At 38.9% G+C, this 23,388-nt stretch overlaps 1 protein-coding gene across 1 annotated transcript in view; it reads right to left on the bottom strand.

Annotated features, from left to right (window-relative positions):
• Positions 1-1,351: 1,351 nt before the first annotated feature.
• YTHDF3 (YTH N6-methyladenosine RNA binding protein F3) overlaps positions 1,352-23,388 on the bottom strand; it is a 28,575-nt gene continuing 6,538 nt past the window's right edge. The window contains exons 3-5 of the mRNA XM_063130778.1: positions 18,912-18,997; positions 13,046-14,626; positions 1,352-2,497 (exon numbers count right to left, since the gene is read on the bottom strand). Of these exons, the coding sequence (XP_062986848.1) occupies positions 2,474-2,497; positions 13,046-14,626; positions 18,912-18,997 (1,691 nt within the window). The 3' untranslated portion in view covers positions 1,352-2,473. The remainder of the gene's footprint in view (positions 2,498-13,045; positions 14,627-18,911; positions 18,998-23,388) is intronic.

The following is a 23,388-nucleotide window of genomic DNA, read 5'->3' as shown; positions in this document are numbered from 1 at the left end:
AAATTCAGGCAGTAAATATTGTGTGCACCCAACATATATGAATGGGAATTAATGCTATTTGTGAGGATTAATGATATGTCCGTGAATATCCTGCCTTATTTCTTATGAACTAAACAGTTGTGATAAGTGCTGCAAAGAACTGTAGGAAAGGATATCTCTTAACGATCAAGCTACTCATTACTAAATAAAATTATTTCAGTAGTATTACACTGACATTTAAGTAACCATGACCAGCACTGAATGCATGTGACCAGATAAGTCTGGTTTACAGGTATTCAAGCAGGTTTTGACAATATCAAAACATTCCTGTTTCCCACTTTGCACTGATCGTAAAAAAACCAAAGAACTACTTACCACATCAGCATACAGTCCACATGGTTGCATTACACATGGCCATCCAACACAGACATTTCCAAGACATCTTTGACATACGGAGAAGCTAATAACTTCTTTTGAAGTTAGCCTTTCATATTCATGCCCTTATTACTTTTTTCATTGTTTAACTACAGTCAAGCAAATCCTTTGCTTTGGAACTGTAGATATTTAATATCTAAATATATTTTATTAGAAAAATGGAAACCCTACACAGCTCAATGAAGCTTGTATCCAAGTATATTAAGAAAGCCTTAGGGTGCAATCCTATGGTTTCTAAGACAGCGTCCCAGGAACCACAGTATATTGCAGAGGTGTGGAAGGAGGCCGACCCTTAAAGTTGCCTTGCTGCAGCAGCAGAAACCTCCAACATTGTCCCATAATCCAAGGATTAGGGGGTGGGGGGAGAGAAATGTGCTACCCCTAAAACTGATATGCTTACTCTCCCTTCTGGCCTGGCTGGTCAAAGCCAGAAGTGGCAGTTCTTCCACCACGAATTCCCATTCCCCCCACAAATAGGACTGTTCTGTAATTAAGTAAAGCTGTAAATCCGTATGACACATATAAGGATGTTTTTAGAAGTAACAGCAAAGTGACTGCTTATACACTATGTCAACATCGCCATTTCTTTCAACTTATATCTATGCAGAGTAGCAAAAAAAGACGTAATGGGACCTATCAGTTTTGACCAGGCCAATAAGTATCAGAAATAGAGACTGTAAATGAAAGTTTCCAGACATGATGTAAATATTTGTTTCAAGATATACTAACAGTTCACACATTCCTTTTTTAACTACTCTAACTGCTTTCTATACTGATCTTCTAAAAACAGAAACCCCCTGATACACCAGAGCAGAGCTGCTCAGTATTTATGCAGATAATACAGCTATTGTACTTTCAAGGCAGCATTCATGTTGATGTGCAAGTGAACATTATAAAATAGAAGTTTAAAAAGCAGCATAGAAAATATTCGGGTGAATATGGTACCTAGGCTTTTATTATATAGTACTAACAGATAACATGTAAACACAGCCATGAGAGCATACAAACTGAAACCATGGATAAACGTTTATTTCCCAAAGTATTTTGAATTGAAAGAATACCAGACTATCATATTCAAAGCTGGGAACAAACAAAATCTGAGAAACTGAGTATATGCTTGCTAAAACAAGAATTATGTTTATTTAGCTAGTGAATCACCTAGAGGAGTAAATTTTCACTTCCATGATAGCAATCTTTTCAGGCTTGCAAACACCCAGAAATAGGAATTAAAGATTTTAAGTGTAGTTATAAAGGTCATAAAAAGTCTGATTTAGACTGAGGTACATGTACTCAAAACTGAGATTGAGTGGTAGCAAACAAACAGTTCCTCAGACAAATGCACTTTTTTCGGTATACAGGTTACAGAAAAAAAAATAAGGAAATGTGCATTAACTGGTGCGGCCCACCAAGCTGCATATATTAATATTCTCTACACCAAACAGTTTGAAACAAGGGAAATGTCATTCTAATATAATTTCATGTTATAATTCATTTGGCTAAACTGTAGCTCGAAGTTGCTTTGCCATATTAAAAGTTTACTACAATAATTTTCACATGAACATTTAGACTTGAGTTTTACTCCAGGACTAAATATGGCATGATTTTGCTTTAAATTCTGCGGAATAGCTAAAAACTGACAATTAAAAAACTACATCAAAGAAAAATAAGTTGAAGCAATGTGAATCTCACATCATTGAACCACTTATGATGGTTAATTGTTAGTATTTAACAAATTCAAAGAGTTAATGAATCCTTGCATTCGTTCCATCTCCTGTGCCTTAGCTAGGATGCATAATTACAAAAGACAGCAGATACTGGTAAAAGCTTCAGGACAGAAAGTGCTTGACGAAGTTACAGTTCTCAAGTGTGTTTGGTGAGAGAGTATAAGGGCAGATGCACTGATGAGAACCATTACAAGAAGAGTCAATTTTGTGTTAAAGTGTTCAAAGATGTCACCTTAAGCAGGAACAAAGCTTTAATAACGTCTTCTTAGACATATTAGGCATTTCCAGAGTCTACATCATTAGTGTTTAATTCTAGCAGGACCATCTCCATACAGTTATTGTTTGTTTCTATTCCTCTCCTGCAGAACAGAAGAAAAGAGAATTAGTACAGCACTGTCATGGAATTCTTCTGTTCTGGCTCAATAGAATATAGCAGCTGTTCAACTATAAATATTTCATAAAACTATGTTGCATGCCTTAAAGTAATATGTAGGCAATTACATGAGTGAAAAAGTTAGTTTCCCAGTCCAACCTGTGAAGTTTAAACTTGTGTTAAGTATTTCTAGGTATCTGATCTAAGAATTCAACTTCCTCACACAAACTTAGGGGGAAAAGGAAAATGATGCCACTGTGCTTTATAAAACTAAAAACCATGTTTGCGTGAATTAACTATAAACAGTGTTGTATTTTACATTATACAAGCTCATACTATGATGGTGTTCACACCAACCCTATGATAATTACTATTAGTAAATCAGTAACATGAAATATGGAGCGGCACATTTTCCACTGATACTGCCTTCCAGTATTCTGTGGATCATGCTATAGAAAAAGCTTAACATGTGGAAGAATTCTTTGCTATCACTTTATAGTGAAAAAATTAAAAAATGAATGAATTGTTACATGGAAAAGCTTTCTGAGATACATTTGGAGATGTCCCTCAGAATCTGGCAATAACAGCAACACTTCAGAATCCCTGTAGCAATATGCTTTTCTGTAGATACTGTCTATGCTACAGAACAATGTACAAATGGTAAATAGCTAGCACTGGCATTGCCTTCCAGAACATTAAAGTTACATAGTGCAGAAAACTTAAATGGCAACTTCTGCTATAATGTGTTATAGTGATACCGATGGAAAACATTAACCTAATTCTCTGCATTAGAAAACATGCACTATTTGTGAAACCTGATTACATAATTTGTATGCACAAACTGTTCGGAATGTAGGAATTTTGTAGGAAACTATGCAAGCTTAAAGCTCCTGCTACCTGTTAGAAGCTATCTGTATTGACTGAAAAATCTCACCAATGACTATTGCTTAGCATTTCCATTAAATATACACTAAATTGTGTCTGTTAAACAAGTATCTAGTTAAAAAAAATCATTAAGCATTTTTCATTAGTCGGTTAGAACAATTCTGCAATAGTTCTTTCAGCTACAAGCCCTTGAGCTCTGTGAATGGATCAATCATAGGTCCTTATCCATGTTGCAGAGTAAAAGCTAACTGGTATAAAATACAACTTCACCAAGACTCTTCCCTGTGCAGCAAGTAATAACAGAGGCTTATACTTAATAAACTAGATCCAAAAGCTAGTGGATCCTTCCACTAAATAAATCCTCAGAAATGTCTGACCTGGCAGAAGAACAATGAAAAAAGTGACCCCTAAATCCAGTAATGTTATTTGCACAAGCTCTCACTCAAGTCCCTCAAAAGTTTATATACTAGATTCTAATCTTCCTTATGCACCACCTTACACAGAACTCTGTGAACTGGATTATCCTGTGGGTGGAGGACGACAAGGTGATGTTCATGGATTCCCTCTCCATCCTACAGGACCCTCCAGGACAGTGTGCGAAATGGCACTAGGATGAGGAGGAAGCAGAAATACCTCCCCTGCCCTCTTCCTCTAGCCGGGAGGCTCTACTGGAATCCCATGGTTCACTCTACCAACACAAGGAACCCTGACATTTGTGGAGTGAATTGTGGATTCAAACCCCAATACAATTTGGCAGGCACTACTTGGCAAGCAGTCTTACAGTGGTGGAAGAATTCATGGAACAGCATCAAAATCTTTTCTTTTGTTGCTCACAGTTCTTTGAATCCAAGCCATTGTTTCTATGGACCACATATAGGCAAAATATTGTTAAAATGTTTAACTTTGTGGAGTACATGATAATAAGACTTAAATAACTTCTTAAATGAAATGAGTATTATGTATCTCTCTAAAGAAAAGCATGCTTCAAAAGCACTCTCACTCTGCTTCAACTCAAGAGTGCTGAAATCCATGACAATCCATTACTAACGAAGATAAAGAGATACTTATTCTGAGAAGCTATACTGTTTACAGAAAGGTAAAACAAATCATTATTTTTTTCTTAGCAGATTAGTAGAAGTACCTTCTCTCTGCCATTTTCCCTAGTTTCTCTACAAAACCTATCATACAGGAAAATCTGAATTCAAGAGAAAAGGCTTCTCCACATAACACAACAGCCTGCAGCTTGTGCAGGGTGCGTGCAGCCACCATTTTGAATATGCAACCCCTGCTCAGGGATTGTCATGTCATGAAAACTCAGGAAGCAAGGATAATTTAACCCTTGCATGACCCATGGTTTGTTTTAGGGCTTAACCCTTTCATAGCCCACACTTGCTGGGTTCACACAACATGAAAACTACCACACCTGTGTATGTGTGTATGGATATGCAATTTGGTGTCTATAGCCACAATGATGAGCTGCAGTGTGACATCCAAACCAGGTCAAAATAATTGTCAATTTTCCCTCTTCCAACAGAAAATACTTTTAGCAGTTTTAGGATTTCTCCCATTATGCAATGCAGTTTTCATAACTGAATTTATAAGCCGCATTTCTTGAGAAATCATCAAATACATAACCTTGAGGTAGATTACTGATCACAGACAAGGACATGTATTTAAATTAAAAGGAATTGTGAATCCAACAGCTGCTTAATGGTAACTTCCAGCTCTGAACCACATGGTGAGCAGATTTAATGTCTGCAAAAGGATTATTCTACACAGGCTAACAAAAAAATAGTTTGGCGGAGAACAAGCATTTGGGCTTTTGAAACTGGGTATTAAGCAGACATCTTTCTAAACTCTGGTTTAACAGCATCTCAATTTGCTCTGTCTTTTTTTTTTAATATTATTTTTATTGATTTTCAAGTAAGGACAAATACAATAAACACACAGAGTAAAAGAAAACACTCAACAACAATATAAATGTTCCCACAGCACCACTATAAAGTATGGGTGTTCATTCCTTCAATAAGCACTTGGTACAAAAGGATTCCTGAGTCATTGGGGGTCTAGGTTCACCAGGATTCATATTAATAAATGTGAAAAAGTCCAACCAGTTTTCCACAAGTGTCTGATGTTATTTCTCCTCTTGCTAACCTGCTATGTTGTGTCAACTTATCATTTAAAGCTAGTTTCCAAATCTTATCAAACCAGCATTGATGGTCAAAAGGTCTGTCGCTTTTCCAGAATTGGGCAATTTCCCACCTGGCTGCAGTCAGTAAATGGGTGACCAAGGCTTTGGGAATAATGTTTCTATTGGCATTCCTAAAAATAGAAAGTAGACCCAGTGCTGGATCAGTTTCTACTTCAACATGAATAATGTTTGTAATGGTTTGGAAAACCCTTGACCAAAAAGTTTTGACCTGTTGACATTCCCACCAAAGATGAATATAAGTGCCAGGAACTGAGCAACCATGCCAACACAGCGGGGATATATTACCACTAATATGGTGCAGTCTAACAGGGGTGATATACCACCTGCGAGTGATTTTCAGAGTGAGCTCTTTAACTTTTGCTGATATTGTTTTATAGGGTGCTGATTGCCATAAGCTTTTCCACTCACCTTCAGTGAAACTGCTGCACAGATCATGTTCCCAAATCATTTTTAACCCTCCCTTATCTGGGAATTGACAATTCAACATCATGTGATATATATCAGAAGCTCCCCCTTTAACCTTTCTAGAATAAGTCAGGCAAGCTTTCTCAAATATAGTAAGCGAGCGTGGAATGCTATGGAATTGATATAGAGCATTTGCAAGAGACTATTTGCATTTTTTGGAGCCAGGTACAAGGGAGTGGGCTCAGTTTTGCCTCTAATTGTTGCATTGATATGATTTTTCCTTGTATAAAGAGATCACGAATATGGAAAAAGCCTTTTTCTTCCCAACCTGCAAATTGTCTATACTTAAATTGATCTCTGAATCGGGGGTGGTCTAAAATCGGGGTTAGGGGGGAAGGGGATGGTGCAAACCATTTTGCCCACTTTGCCCATACCTTTAAATTTGCTTTAAAAATGGGTTATTAATTGTTTGAATATGTTTTTTCAGTGTTAGAAGGAATGGGATGGCCCTGAATTTGCTCTGTCTTTAACCATTTTCAGGTTCTCAAAATTCATGCATCTTTCAATATCAAGTCAATACCTGTAGCATTTCTGTGTTCCCCATTTCCCTCCCACAATTTGCAAACCCTTGGTACATATCATAGGCTTTTTTATGCGTAGTCATCAGAAATTAAGATTATCACTCAATATTAATCAGATCACTGCAGATGCAAATCAGCATCATGATGTAAATATTTTTCTCTGCTTATGAAATGGAACTGAACTAGTTATTGGCTTAAACCAAAACAAGCAAGAAAATAAATAGTTTGACTCCCTGTCTAGAGCACAAAGGGCTAAAACAATGAGCTGTGTACATGCTGAATAAATAACACAATTAATGTATAATACCCCTGAAGGCATCTGGGATAGGGACAAGGGGTTTCCAGAGCAGCTTGGCACAAGTGTTTTAATTCCTAGAGCCATAAAAACAATATGAAGTATGCACAGGTGTGACTGAAACACCACTAATTAGCATTTATATGCTCTATTGACAACCTTGTCATTTTCATTTTTAAATAAACAGAAATGCTTTTGTTTATATCAATGGTAGGCTTATTTGTAAAATACTTTACTTAGGACAATAGAGAATACTTTCTAAGCTACTTGATTGATGATGTGTTCTAATGAACTGGCACAGTTCACATATAATGGTAACCCATGGTAAGGATTACCGAATTCTGGGTTGTCGTGTAGTGAATGCAGCTGTTCTAATGAACGTTAACCATAAACAACCCAAAATGAGAACCTATGGTTTGTGGCTGGGTTGTCAACATTGGGTTGTTGATTCCATGGGTTGATATGTGTGATTACAGAACAATGGATTATTCATAGGTTGTGTTTCACCAGGCTACAGAGGCAGTGGGCAAAAGCAATTAAAAAGCCAACAGCTCTACACTACAGAGCAACAAAAGCATTTTGGGTACAGTGTACAGGGAGGTAGCAGGTGAAGGAGAAGGGAAACAAACAATTTGGGGATTAAGAAAACAAACCATGATTATCTGCCAGAAAAACCCTGGATAGAGCCCCATATCCTGGTTCAAATAAACCCAGGGTAAGTGCTATGTGCAAACCAGGCCACTGTTTTTAAGTGTCCACATCCACAAGAATAATTCCAAATGCAATCCTGTGAATTCACCATGGATATCTCAGAATAGTCGCAATGATTAAGTATGAATATTGGTAATTTCCAATCAAAGCAAGCACAACTACTTGAAATGAAACTCAAATCAAAGATATGGCTACCCTACAGAAGCCACTATTGGATTTTTTAAAGTAGAACAACAAACTAATGTAAAAAAATAAGTTAAGCTTCCTGGGGTGAGGTTGAGCCAACAGATTTTATAGCAACGTGGTGGCACTTTACTATGTATCTGACTCAACAATCAGATAGCAAATACCTTCTAAGTATGAATTTATTTGGAGAACTGCATGATTAAACTGACACGCTATGCCTTATTCTGATCTGTGAAGCTAGACATCCTGTGGTCATAATCCATACCCCTTTGGCTCCAAATTTCACATTTTTCTGTCGAAATATGCATAGGATTGCCCCTTCAGTCAAATTGGAGTTAAGTTAATTAAACTAGTTTAAATCCAATTTCATCTTAAACAGACTGTGGTTCAAAACAGACATAAAGCTGTCTTTATAACCATCAATGAGGATGTGCCACTGGATGAATCTTAAAAATTAACAAAGTCCAGAAAATACAGATGTAAGTCACATTTAATTGTGGTACCAATTGCAAAGAAAACACAAATCACAAACATTTACATTAGAAGTTGTTCCAAAGTCTGATGTTATATTGTCATCATTGCTAGACTTCCCTGCTTGATTTATAGACCATGGTTAGGACATGGTTTTTCTTGTCTTCACATACGACAAAGCTAATTTGGTTCATGCAAAACTGTTTATTCAGTTTCAATCTAGAAAAATAACTCTGTCAAAGAGGTTATTCTTCTTCTGGCTTTTATTCTCTCCAGGGTGCAGTCACAACTCCAGCTGAGGACAAGAGTGAACATTTCATGTCACTTGTTAACCAAGGTTAATTAGCTGTTCAATGTGAATCCCAACCTAGCAATTACTCACTTTTACATGTGCATACGATGTAAGTCCAGTTAATCAGAACTCTCTCAGACATATATTTCTGGTTATTAACTGAACAGCTTCTGCCCACCCACTTCCATCTTCTGAATTCCTTAATAACAAGCAAGTGTAATTAGGAGTCTTTTTCAGAATGTCCAGTTGCTATGCTTGTGAATTTCTGGCTGGGTACATGGCACTGTTCATTTCTTCTCTAGACAGCTCCTATTGTGTAAAGCATGTCCAACAGCCTGCCTGTTCTGCTACCTGTGATATAACAAGTTCTTTGTGCTGAACAGACCAAGCCTACAAATAGCAACATTGGGGCCTACAACTGCAAAATTCACTAAACAGTAGTTAGGATATTGTTCATTCTAGAGGAGAGCCCACCCCTACTTCCTTACTTTAACTCCTCTTCCCATTTGAAGAGCACAAGAATTTACAAGTGCTAGTATATTTATTCAACTAAAGTTAATTGTTCACTGTTAACTGGACAAGGCTCAAGCATTGTTCATTCTCAGCAAGCTATCAATGCATACTCAGTGTCTTCATTTGTAAGTAGCCATTAATTGTGTATATTCTTCGAAGCCTGTTCAGTGTACAAAAAATCTTAAATACAAAATGTCAGCAGATATTCCATCTGGCTGGATCAAAGGGGGAGACAGGCAGCATTGTGATGCTAACCACATCGTCTCAGCTGAAACCAAATGAATTCGGCTTCTCCCATCCCAGAACTCTCTCCCTTAGTGACCACCTGACTATTACATAACTTTTATTTATTTATTTTCAAAGTTTTAAATATCCCGCTCTTTACCATACACAATTCTAGAGTGGTCACAATATATTAAACACACAAGTCAATCAGTGTCAACTTCAATACAACTATCCTTCCCTGGTACATTGGTCTAACTGTTAATCAAAAGGTCTGACAGAAAATAATTGTTTTCACCGGAAATCAAAAACTAACAAATGTCTATGTTCTGTGGGAGGGAGGGTATTCCACAGCCAGGGTACCACCACCAAGAAGGCCCTATTACAAGTTCTGGAATTCTGGACTTCCCTTGATAATGATATAACTGAAAGCACTTCCCCAGCAGATCTCAAGGCATGAGCAAGATGATACAGGGAGAGGTGCTCTTTTAGGTAGCCAATTAAGTTTTATATGTCCCCTAATTCCTGGAACTGGGAACCATCAATTCACAGCATCTCTGTCTTGTTGTGATTCAACTTCAGTTTACTAGCCTTCACACACTCATTACTGCAAGGGTTGGCAATTTGTGACCTTCCAGATGATTTCACTTACAACTATCAACTCTCCCCACTGGCTATGCTGGCTAAGTCTAATGGAAATTGCAGGTCAGAACATCTGGAGGTTACAATATGCCCATCCCTGCAGGTAATAACGGGTTCAATGGACCATTAGTACATAGCATGTATTTGAAATTCTTTAGCCACTCTGCTCCAACTGCCAGTTAACCTGGGATTGCAGAGGTGAAGGGGGGCAAACTCTGGCCTCTGCCATTAACCAGGAGTCCAAAGGCCACTGGGAAACTACACTCAGGAAGAACATTATGGCAAGGAGACTAACCTGAGCCCATCCATTGGCTAGTGAAAGTACAGTTGCTCCAACACTTACTTCCCCCCTTTCCCTATCCATTCGTTTTCCCATTTGTACTGTTTGTTAGTTTGACAGGCTATGGACAGGGCCCATCTTAGTTTTTAATATCTGTACAGCACTTACAATATGCTAAGCACTTTAAAAAAAATTTAATGTACAAACTTCAAAAATTCTCCGTAGCATAAAGGGCAGGCTGAACGCTATTTTATGCTTAGAAAATGACCACATGCTTGAAAGAGGGAGTTTCAAAAGATCAAAAAGGTAATTGCTGAAAAAATGGAAACCCAGATACGCCCATTCTCAGCATAAGAGCTTGAACAAGGTACTGAATTAAGGGGGAGGCTGGAAAAGACTGGACCTTCCGAGACTGGAAAAGCATGAGGTGGGAGAGAAATACTATAAGTGAAAATGAAATGAGATGAGGTAGGTTGCAGCAAAGATTGCCAGGTTTTACACTTTTGGGCACCCATGTGTCAATTAGGATTGTGAAATTATCTCAGACGAAGCAGAATCCAAGGCAAATAACTTCACTTGGGAGATATTTGGACCACCTTGAAATCTAAGGTCATTCAAGTTTTGGTGGGCTGGCACACAGCCTTCAGATGCACCTCAGAAGAGTGGTTTTACTGTTTAGCCCAATGTGACACTTCTAAAGCCTTCCCCAAACTATCCAAGAATGGGGTGGGTAGAGGGTGGAGGAGAAGGAAGCAGAGAAGGAGGGTGCAATTTTGTGACTGACAAACTCTAGCTTTCAATCAGGTAATTATTTTACCAGGACTCTACTTTTCCCTTATCTCAGTGCTCTGGGGAGGGAAGCATAAGGAACACATCAGACACTGTTTTCAGTTATTTTCCTCTGTTCAGTTGACTGTGCCTGTCTTCTGGCAGCTGCTGCAGCAACTGAAGAGGGATGCCCAACTGTCTGCATCCCACCAGTGCTGAATGCTCCTGCCCCCACAGGCTCACACCAATGTCCTGTGTAGAACAGATATGCCTGCATGGCATCCTGGCTGTGTCAGAGGATAAGTGCACTATCTATGGCTCTGCCCTATTCAGCTCCTCCAGCACTTTCTCACTGGCTGCTTGGTCCAAGGTGGGGCATTACCTTCTTCCAGGTATGGCGGATGCCAGCAGCTTATAATAAGGAGCCACAAGCTTCATTGGGAAGAGGAAAATTGATCTTGCCACCTTTGCTGCCTTCTCTTCCTGTATCCCTCAAAATAACCATTCTTAAAATAAAGCCACAGTGATGAGCTGGGCCTCTCAACTCTGGAAAAAAGAACAAGAAGGATTCAGATCCCCTTTCTGTCAGAATAGGGGTCTCTGACTCCAAGAGCATTACAGTACTATAAATATTGTGTCTGTGTTTGTTAAGTAACGCAGTCAACTCAACGCACAAAGAATAGAGATATAGACTTTTACTCACTACCCAGCTTTCCAAGCAAACAGATGTTTCTGATGCCTTACATGGGCCCTTTCTACACCTAACGATTATCCCAGGAAAATGGAGGAATCGTCCCTGCCTGCTCCTGGGATCCCCTGTGTGTCATTTGCATGCACAGGGATGATCCCGGGACGATCTCTTAAAAAAAAGGCAGGTGTAGAAACGGCCATGGACATCTACTTCTAACAAGAGATGAGATGTAGAACTATGAGTTGGCTGATTTTGGCAGCTGAGAAACAGCGAGCCCTTGGTGTGAGCTGCGGGAGAAAAAGCGGAGACCAGAGGAGAAGAAGGGAGGGAGGCAGGCTGGCTCCCAATGTATTTATTTTTGATGGGTCATTGGCCCGATGGAAAAAAGGCTACCCACCTGTTTTTAAAAATTCTTCAAATACACATTTGGCAGGCTTAATCTCCTCAGGGGTTGCTAATACGCCTGCAAATTTTACCCAGGTTCTTTTCCCATTAGAGTCAATGGGGAAGACATCAGAGGCTTTGAAAAACAAGGGGAGCCTCCGCCTCGGATTTGAGACAAAGCATGATGCCAATCCAAGCCTACAAGCCAAAGTGACCCCCATATCTAAGCCAATAAGGCAAGTCCTCAGGAGGATATTTTTCATGGGCACAACCCTGATATCCATTTAGATTGCTCAAACATTTTGAACACCAACACACCGAAACTCTACTTCAACATCACAAAAGAAAACAAAGCAATGTAAACTGATTTAAGGATAATGCAATTTGCAACTGAAGTTATTAAAATAATCAGTCTTTCGCCAAAAAAAATCAACTATTTGGCCTTATATTAAAATAATTGAAGACTAATGTAAAACTGTAAGTATACTAACAATAGGAAATGGTTAAAACTGTGTTGCCTAGTATATTCAAACCCATAGCTTTTAAAACATCAAATCTGGTTTGAATTACTTGCTGCTTTAAATCAGAGGTGATCAACTCCCCCAAGTCTGGAGGGCCAGTTTCATCCATCCCACCCCCAGAACCTTCTGACACTGCAGTTCTCGCCACTATTCCTCCAATTTTGTCATTGGCAGAAAAGGAGTGATTTTCTTTAATACAAGGCACACAGGGAGCATGTTCCATGTTGGGGAACAAAACTGTGCTCCTGGAAGTATGATTTTGCTTCTCAACAAGATGTACACGGGGAGTGAATCTTGGTTTAAAGAAAAACCACTGCTTTTTATAGGTGCTGGCGCAAATTTGCTAGGTGCCACAAAACAGCCAGGGGAGCCCATTCAGCCTGTGGGTTACCCATGCATTTTAAATATTACTAGTAGAAAAAAGATCAAGTTGAGTTCCATTTTTAAAAAGTTTATTATCCCATTGAGTTCTTACCCTACGCATGGCTTCCTCCTCCTCTTGACGCTTTTCATAATGTGCAAAGTCATCAAAGATTGAGGTGGTATGCTTGAAAGTAGCAATTATTTTAAGCACTTGCTTGGCTTTTTCTAGGGGTACTTCTTGAGTGTCCCTCGAATTGGTAACTGGTTTGTTGTCATTGTTTTCCAAGCGAATGTGCCGCAGCTGGTTGTTCGGAACGTCTTTAACAAAGATCCATTTAACATCAAACTTCCCCTTCCATTTATCCTGAGACCAGACTCCAGCATATGCGTTGTAGTCCACTACAGACTTCATCTCAGCCACTCCACAGAAGTGTCCACTGCCATTCACGCTGAAAAGTAAATAGAGTGGGCCTTTTCCATTCAGTGAACGGTATGCAGCATCCAAGCGCTTATTACCATGTTCAGTACTACACCAGATAGAATATTTAATCGAACGATGTATATCATCCTCTGAATAGCTTTTGATTATAAACACACGACCATTCTTCAGGTTCCAATCAAAGTCTTTGGGATTATAGTTATTTATGGCCTTTAGTTTCTCCAATACTGGGTGTATTTCTACACCAGAAGGTGAAGAGCTAACTGGTATAACACCTATACCATAGTTTTCATTGCTAGCTCCATTGCTCTGATTGAAGCCTACACCCCTATTGCGAGGAGCCACCCAGCGATTCTGCAGCTGCTGCTGCAGCTGATGAGGCGGAGCCTGTTGCTGAGGTCCTTGTGGCTGCTGCGGCTGTGGCTGCTGCTGAGGCAGTTGGCTTTGCACCATGGGAGGTGGCTGAATTAATGGCTGAGGCTGCTGAATTATAGTTTGAGGAGGCAATACTGGTTGGGTTGGGGGAGCTTTTACCACAGACCCTTTGTCATCCCAAGTTCCAATATTCATGTTGTGTTTTATAGGGGGTGGTGGGACAGCAGGGCCCCCAATTCCCACATTGCCTTTAGGCTTAAGTTTTGGCTGAGGCTTCGCAGGCTTTCTAGCAATGGCAGCCCATGAGGTTGGTTTAGGTGCTGAACTGCTAACGGCAGGCACACTATTGGCTGCAATGCTTGTCATACCTGCGCTGCTCAGAGCTGAACCAACAGTTTTTGTTACCGCAACTGTCATATCACCACCAATTTTCAGTCCAGTCATGCCTTGTTCGATGCTGCTAATACCAGGCACCTTGCTCAAAGTATCATTTCCAAATCCAGCCTGTCCATCGGCTATTGCTCTACCAAGAGAGCTAGGTGGGTAGCCGTAGCTGCTGCTATAAGCAGAGCTTTGAGTTGATTGCCCCTGAGATCCACTTGTCCCCCATGTAGAGAAATCTGCATTCCCAGGAAAAAAATTAAATCCATGCTGACCAAGGAATGGAGGAGTGTTTCCTAAAGCCCCAGGTTGACTAAATACACCGTCAGGGATGTAGTGGTGTTCACCATTGCTCATCTGTCCGTAAGTTGTCAAGTATGGCATTGGAGGATCTCCTGCTGTGGACCATGCCGCTTCGCCCAGCGAGTATGGAAATCCAATGGATGGAGCATAATAACTAGGCATGTATGGGTCTGACATTGGTGGATAGCTATTACTCTGCAGAAAAACAAAAATCAGCATAAGAATCAGATTTTAGTGCTACGTCTATTCTGTTAATTTGCCTATACATCTACGTTTAATAACATTTTTCATTTCTCAAAATTAATTTTATAAACAAAGAACTGGTCAAGTGAAAAGATCCAAGAGAGCAAACTAATTGCTATCATAAAGCCAACATACATGGTTAAAGTAATAGTTGATTCGGTAAAGACTGGATTTTAATTAAGATTGCATAATTTTAATAATAAAAATTTTCTGAGCAATTAAGATCAGGAGGTTCATTTATATTTTTCCTCTGTGATGAACTCCCAGCTATTTATGAGTACTGTAGTTGTCATTTTATCTCTTATTCCTCTGTAAATAGCTTCCTGTCCTCTCTCCGGATTTCCTCCCTCCTACTCCAAACATGTAGTCAGTGCTGACAGTATTATTTGCCCACTGTGTACATGGATTAATAACATTCTCTTGAGCAGTTTGGCTCTGACCTACAGTGCAACTAAATGTTTAACAAGGAGGCTTTTATAAAATAGAAAAGACTGGTTTCCTTCTGCTCCTTTCAGGCTATCCATGTGTCACAAGTGACTAGCATGAGCAAGCAGAATAGTTTTGTGTATTTTTTTGCAAATGTATTTGGCCCATCATGGTGGTAGCCTCCTAATTTACCTACCTTCCTCTGTTTATTCAGTCTCAAAGAATGGTTTTATTGTCCAGTAGCCTGGCCAACGTTGTTCAGTGTTGGCCTGTTTCATCTGAATCTTATCACCACCAATATTTACTCACTAATAAGAAATACAAAATAGAAAAAATACTACCTGTTTTAGGCATGCCAAAACTTGTATGGCAGACATTAATGTAAACCGCCCAGAGAGCTTTGGCTATTGGGCAGTATAGAAATGCAATAAATAAATAAACTCCCAAGTCTGCATAAAATTATGCCACCATGGCATACAAACATAGTAGATTTACCATCTAACCTAACTGAAACTTTCTGTGGATCACAGGGTGACAAGTGTTGGATCTAGGAAAATACCTGCTTGACAGGTGATGAAATGCAAGGCAATTCTACTGGCCCAATAAAAGAGAACACTTTAAACCTAATTTTTATCTTATTCTCCAGGGCAAATATGGGAACACAAAACGGCTACCAACTGTACAGAAACGCATAACAAACTGTGCCTTTCCTATCACAGCACACATGATACAAATGTTACTGTCTTGCACTGAAGAACCTTCAGTTTTCCATTTTTAAAAAACAATATTCCCTATACACCTCTTAATGTGCACCTCCTGCAAACAAAGATTCTCTTGGTTGGAAGATGGAAGAACCTTGATGGAAAGTAAGCTCATTTAAGAATTCATAAAGGGAGTAGGAAACCAACTAGCTAACCAAAGGCTGGATCCTAAGAAACATGATTTCCACCTTTTCTTCCCTTGCTTCATTCCCCCACCCCCCCACCCAAGCCTCTGCCCCCAAAGCTAATGATATAAAGCCTCAGGAACAGTGGAATCAGATTTCTGTATTTCTTCTTGTTTTTGTAAGACTGGAAGATCTGAAGGATAACATATAAACTTAAAAAAAAAAAAAGCACCAGCCCTCTCTATGCACAAGCAGCAATGCCTTAATTTAGCCAACCTCAAATCAGTCTTAGAAACAAATCCCAAGTTCTTGGGAAAAATCACTTCTGTTCAGCACTAGAGATGTAAAATTTCTGGAAATTTTGAAGCCATGGGGGGGGAAAGTGGGGGGGGGGTTGTTTCTCAGGGGTTTTTTTTGGGGGGGGGGAAATGGAAATTTTCAGAAAAAATGAAATAATGCAATATTAGCACTTTTTACAGATTGAAAGTCACTTTGTTACTTTAGGAACATAAAATGTAATGATGTCCCAGTTAGTTTGGCATAAAATTATTACATTTGGTACATTAAAAGTATAGTGTTAGTTTTACCCTACCCTGTGCCTGTTTACCCTACCCAGTGCCTGTTTCCATTCTCTTCCCCTCCTTAGTGCTTTACTATGATTTTATTAGAATGTAAGCCTATGCGGCAGGGCCTTGCTATTTACTGTTATACTCTGTACAGCACCATGTGCATTGATGGTGCTATATAAATAAATTATAATAATAATAAAAGTGTATTCAAACAATTATTACAAATTTAATTTACTTTTTATTTTTATTTTAAAAAATGGTATCAAATGGAGCTACAAGCTCCTGAACTGCTAGGAACACCTGAACTGTAAGGAATCTCTTTGGTTCTGCCAGTTTATGAGGAGCAGGCAAAAAACAATTAAAAACAACAACAAAAGAAACCACCAACATTAGTAACAAAGAAAATTAGTGTCAAGACATAAAGCCCCTATTCCCATAAAAAGAACTGAGGAAAAGGGGGGACAAAGATTCAATGAATATGCATGAAATTTAATCAGACTTATTTTCTGACCTATAGCTATCATTATTAGTTTCAGTGTCTGCTTCAGTGGCAGTGCCCCCTAGAGGCAGAAATGCATTTTGCTCTTGCATTTGAGAGTTGTAGTCACAGTTTGCAACCTAGGACTTGCTTGTCCTTGGTGCACAGAAATTGTAATAATCTAATACTGTACATAGTTTTTAGAAATCATTTGGAGAAGTAAATATCTGAACACCTTGTCTTAAACATTTTATTCAACATGCTAAAATAAAACATCCCATCATCCGTTGTTTCTTCATTTTTTTTAGATTTTTCCAATTTTTCAGGAAAAAAACAAAAAAAGGCTTTGGAAAAAACCAAGGAAAACCATTCCGCCCCCCCCCCCCCCAAATTTTTCCGATTTTTTCCAGGCCTTCACATCTCTATTCAGCACTTTAATTTGCAATTAGCAAGTAAGAAATAAGTCTTAAGACTTCAGGCACCCAGTGAAAGAAGCTCTAATGTGCAAAAGCTTATGACACAATAAATTTGTTAACCAATGGTATCACAAGCCTTAGTTCTATTAGGGATTTACTGAATCTACTGGCAGCTTATGGTTCAATAAATTCTACTAGGCAATCAAATGTATTCCTCAGATTTGCTTCTGCTGATAATCTCAAAGAATTCAAGTAACGCTAAATTCTTGTTTCTGTTGTCAATAGCCAAGTGTTGGCAATGTTGCTTGTCTTGATTGCCAATGACCCAACACTCTCAGGCAACCATGATAAGCAACCAGCCTTCATCCAAAACCTGAAGCTGCAGAGGTGGACAGCAGCTGCACAAGTTTCAGCAGCCCCACTCCAAATTTGGGAGGAAGCCTAGTTTGGCAACTGTGTGGCCAAAATGGCCGCGGTACCACTAACATGGGGTACCAAATCAGCAGGCTCACTGCTGTGTTGCTGCATAGAGGCACCTAGCACCTCCATGCAGCAGCAGCAGCAGCCAAAGCTGGGACATTCCCAACACCCTTTCCAGTAAGAAAGAGGGATTGAGGAGCTTCACTGGCTGATGCTGCCCCACCAATCATCAGCCCAAACTAGGAGAGGCAAACAGCTTGATGGCCACAATTTTAACTTGGCTATTAAGTACAGCCAAAAACTGAAGACCCTGTTAATTGTTATCCATTTGTGGCAATATTATCTGGTACAGAATCTAGATACTGCCCATTGTGGAAATATTGATTATTGAAATTTCACCCCTAGAATCTCCTTGATTGTCCCTGGATCACCTTGCCTAGCAGTAACTGTGGAGGAACAGCGGCATTGGTAGCATGTAGTGTACAAACTGAGAACAGAGGAGTTAGTCTGCTCTGGATACTACCATGGGCAAAGACTAACAAAAACTTCAAAGGATTTTCCTATCACTTTCATTTCCTACTACAAAAAAATCTAATCCAATCACATTCCTTAATATAGGATTAACACAAAATATGCCTTCATCCCAAAGTTTAAGATGCAGAGATTGATGCACAGCTCTAAAATATGCTGCATCTCTTGCTTGAAAAAGGAGTGAATCTAAGACTATTTTCATCTAAGCCAAAAATTTTCACCCAGTCCTGTGCACATGCAACAAAAATATTTATTACAAAATATAATTTCACTCATTTAGAACCTAAGCAGAGGAATTCCTTCAAGGTATTTGTGAGTATATAACTCACATATACATACATATACACACATACATATCCAATATAGCAGGTTTACCAGTAACTGACATTGAATACTTTCAAAACATGCACTGGTTTGGTAATACAATGCTTAAGCTATTAACCTAATGCTTTAACTAAAATATGGACTCTAACTTGCATAAAATATATGCAATATTCTTATAAATACTCACCTGATTTGTCTGGCTACTTAGATATGGCTCAAAATCATCATCGTTTACTGCATCCTTTTGATGAATCGAACCGTTTTGCACTGAAACTGAAATGCAACTAAGATTAGAAACATTTTAGAAGTGATATGTGTATAACTTTTTAGTCCTTTGATGGAAATCAATTTTTTTAAAATCAGAACGTAACATTAGACAAGCAGCAACACTACACTACAGATATCATAGAATACAGAAAACCAATAGCAGCCAAACTCCAGGCAATCCATGTATTTACAAGAATATCCAGAAAGAATGTGAATTGGAAAATATTGCATAAAATAAAATTTGGGGAATACACCTACTGGGTAGAATCACTTTCCAAGGCCGTAAGCTAGAGGGTAGTGTGAGAGAAAGTGGTAGAACTGGATTATTGCTATCTTTAAGATTGCCAGTAAAAACGATGTAATTCAGAAGAGTACACACTGGCCATCTTCACACTAACAACCATCCATCTTTTTAAAAACTGATGGCTGGGCATGCTGCCTGCAGGAGTTAACCAATGGGTTGTTTAGTCCCTGAACACCCAGCAGTCACGCTCAGTGACCTACAAAGGAGCCAAACATGGATTGCTGAGTAAAAGCAGAAGAGGTGCAGCTCACTCTTTCCCCACTTGATGAGTTGTTGTTACATGTAAACAGGGTCAATTGTTTATAGTTATGTGTATTAGAATGTTTGATACTTGGTGGATTAACTGGCCTTTTCTGTGGTGGCCCCAAATTGTAGAACGCCTTCCCTAAAGAGGTTCTTCTGGTGCCTACTTTGTTAACGTTTTGGCACGAAGCAAAGACCTTTTTCAGTCTCTGAGGTCTTTTTTAAAAAAATTAGCTGCTATTTGTCTTCTTGTTAATGTTTAATACTGCTTCTCAAATATTTTCTTTACCAAGTTTTAACTGCTCCCTTTTAAAATTTTAAGCTATTGTTGTTTTAAAATTCTCTTACATTCTTTTTGTTGTGTGTTATATTGTTGGCTTTATTGTATTTGTTTTTATTATGCATGACACCCTGTGAGCTTTGGCTATATATCTCAAACAGAATAAAAAAAATACATTTCTCTGATCAAATAACTTCAAATAAACATTCTCTCGAGTACTGCTGCACAGATCTTCTGCAGATATACACTGGATAGTTTCCCAGTACAAGGGACTGGGATAGCAAACCATTTTCCCTGCAGTCCTATGAGGACAAAGTCAGTTCAGCACTAGAACAGATGGAAAGCCTACAGAAAGCAGCCAAACCAATCCACTATAGTTAAAACTGAAGTAGTCTAAATAAATTAAAAATTATTAGTTGTTGAAATGTTGGCTCCAATACAGCTAGAGACCAAAATACTCCATCTCCAACAACTGCTTCCTTCAAAAATGAAATCTGCAAATATCTTCATTAAAAGACCTCTATACCAAGTATTATATATTATCTACTCCCCCCATCCCATGCATTCCCCTTTCTATTATCATCTGCCCTGTGGGACAGATCTTTATGATCTGTTGTTAGTATTGTTTATATAAATTTTTATTTTAACTATTTTTATTAATGTACTGCTATCTTACTTGTAAGCCCCCTTGGAATAACATTTTTCATGAAACATGGGATATAAATAATTGAAATAGTAATAGTAGTTGCAACACCCCCAAAACATCATTCTTTACCCAAAGTTTACACACAGCAAAAACTGATACAAATTACTATTTTTCTGAGGCAGTTCCACTCAATTTCAACCAATGAAAATGCAAAGTTAAAACAGACTAGCTCTACAGATGGATATATAAAAACTAAACATTTCCTATGAATATGTGTCTACTCTGTTCTCTACAACCAGAATCATAGTACGTTGGCACAGCATTTAAAACAGACATGCACTTACAAGCTATAATTTTTAGGGGAATGCACTCTGCCCCGGAATTATCTGGTAACCACAAACATCTGCAGAGCATTCGAACTTCCAGAGAGAAGATTGGCCACTTCTAAACTCATCAGTTAATGTCAGAGCAGAGACGCGCCCCAATCGGTGCTTCTAACATCTCCAAAATTATTCAACCATTGTGTGTGTGTTTGGTGGGTCTAATTGAAAACCTCCCAATAAGGAACAGGGGGTGATGGGGTGGGAGTTTTGATAACTGATATTATTGACATCTGTGCATAACCAATTAGGAATTGCCACAGTGCTGTCTGTGACCATGTTCTGTTCTCCTCCAATTGCAGTGTTTGGGGGAGGGAATTGTCTCACGGTCCTTGATTCCATGTGCTCATTGCTATTCTTGGTCTTGCAGCATTCATTTTGGTCAGAGAGATATTATTTTATCTTTGCACACACAGTGCAAAGGAGATTGTTTGTTTGCAAAGTGAGATTTAAAGGAAAGAGAGAGAGAGAGAGGGAGAGGGAGGGAAGTGTTTCACCTGTTCCACCCCCAGCATGTGCCTGCCTGTTCTGTTAAAGCTTTTTCCTCCAATGTGCCTGCCCGTCTCGCCTTGCAGGGCTAGATTGCGTGATTATTTCCCCTTAACTGCTTGATGTGATATAGCGCTCCTTCCTCAAATTTGAGTCTTTCCAGCAGCATTTGGCTTCAAAGTTACAATATCTTCTTCTTGTACTTATACGTTTGTGTGTTTTAGGGTTGTGCAGAGCACACAAGCAGTACACAATTAATAAAGCACACTTTGATAACATCCCATCATGAGGCATGGGAAACACTGACAGTAAGCATTTCTGTTAATTCCCATTGATGAGAATGTACCAGTTACCCAAAAACGGAATGGTTCTTCAACAGGTAATTCAACGAGGTGGAGAGAGGGACCCGCTTGGGAAATCAAGGCAGAGAAACACCTCTACGGAGCTACAGATCGAATTTCGAGGTGGAGACGACCCACTTTGCACACCCCTAATAATTTTGCTTGGCATTACCAACTTTTGCAACAGCGTAACATTTGATTCTTTTTGTTTATGCTGTTAAGTAATGGGGCTCTCAGAACATGCCACAAAGCAAGTAAAACTCCAATAATTTACTTAATGTTTCTACTTTTATATGAGAAGAGCAGTAAGTTTTCTAAATGCTCTTAGAGATGCATTGCAGTCAAACCTGACAACCTGCGACTTAAACAGGAGTCAGAATAAATGTAGCTGTCTGTTCCTTCTTAGCGCAGAGTCCAACCGTGCGCTCACACCTCTGTGAGTTTCCTGTCTGCAAGAGGCACCCACCACTTTGGAAGGATGATTTAGTGCTTCTGAGGCAACCAGAAATGAGTGAAAACTATTGTTTCTGGAAAGGGGCAGGTCAGCGGAGATCGCACAAGGGAGCTCGGCCAACCAGTCCCCACAGAACTACAAGCATTTCTGCTTATTTCAGGGCTTCCTCTGGGAAACACTACATCTCTGTTGCACAAGTGGTGAGTCCTGCTTGCACAAGAGAATCGGCGGCGGCATAAGCGCCCTTTGGATTCCACCCTTAATGTTAAACAAGACCTAAAGAGATGTTATAATCTACTTTGTCCTACTAGTAGCAAGAATGGATATAACACATCTTAAATTCCCAATTTCACTCTGCAAGCAGAAATCCCAGCGATACATTTGAGGTCAGAGCAACCATAGGTGGTTGTTTATTAGTCAAGAGGAATACAGTAGCTTAAAATTTATTCTGGGAAAATCTCTCACACACAAACATACACACAAGTTGAGGAGAGAAAATATTGGGGAACAGTGGGGAAGGGGAGGGAGGAAAAGGACATTTAAGATGGTCACTATGATTTCCTAGCATTAAAAGGTCTTACCTTCAGCTCCAACATACATGCAAAGTAATTTAAGAAAGGTAATCTGAATTCACTGTGTTTTCACAAATTTGTTTTGTTTAATTTTGCTTAAGGAAAAACAACCATCTCATGCATTTCACATGGATTTTCAATGCGTCAATGTAATAAAATTAGGTTTTGATTTGTTATATCAGTGCTCATCTTTGAATATCACACAGAGAAAAAAATTAAAACTTCTCAAAAATGCAGCTGCAAACTGATATCCAAATATTTGGATCACCTATTCAATTTGTGTGTGTTTTTACAGTTTTACTTCATCCCAGTTCTGCACCATCACCTATCAAGCACTGGTATGTTCCAGCATACTTCTAACAGAGCTGCACAGTTCTTCTCTCTGTAAGAACTCCTGTTTCATTTTTAGACATCTCTATTTCACATACTTGCAAGGGGAAAAAATTGAGAAGTGCAAGAACCATCTGGAGAAGGCTTAAATTAGACAATAGTAAAATACGAACTTCTAGTGAGTGAGATTTCAACATTCAAAACTCACAGATGTTACTCCATATCCCAATCCTGTTTCTTTATACAAACAAAAAAACTGTTCATTTATAACTGGGAATTTCCTTATCCAACCAATTTGTGAAAAAGTGTAAGAGTGAATTCTTTCCTACATCTCACTCCTTTTCTTTTCTCTATACTT

The sequence above is a fragment of the Elgaria multicarinata genome, chromosome 7 (genome assembly GCF_023053635.1).
Source record: "Elgaria multicarinata webbii isolate HBS135686 ecotype San Diego chromosome 7, rElgMul1.1.pri, whole genome shotgun sequence".
Taxonomy (NCBI): domain Eukaryota; kingdom Metazoa; phylum Chordata; class Lepidosauria; order Squamata; family Anguidae; genus Elgaria; species Elgaria multicarinata.
The sequence above is the reverse complement of the archived record's forward strand: the minus strand, read 5'-3'. Positions and strand labels throughout refer to the sequence as shown.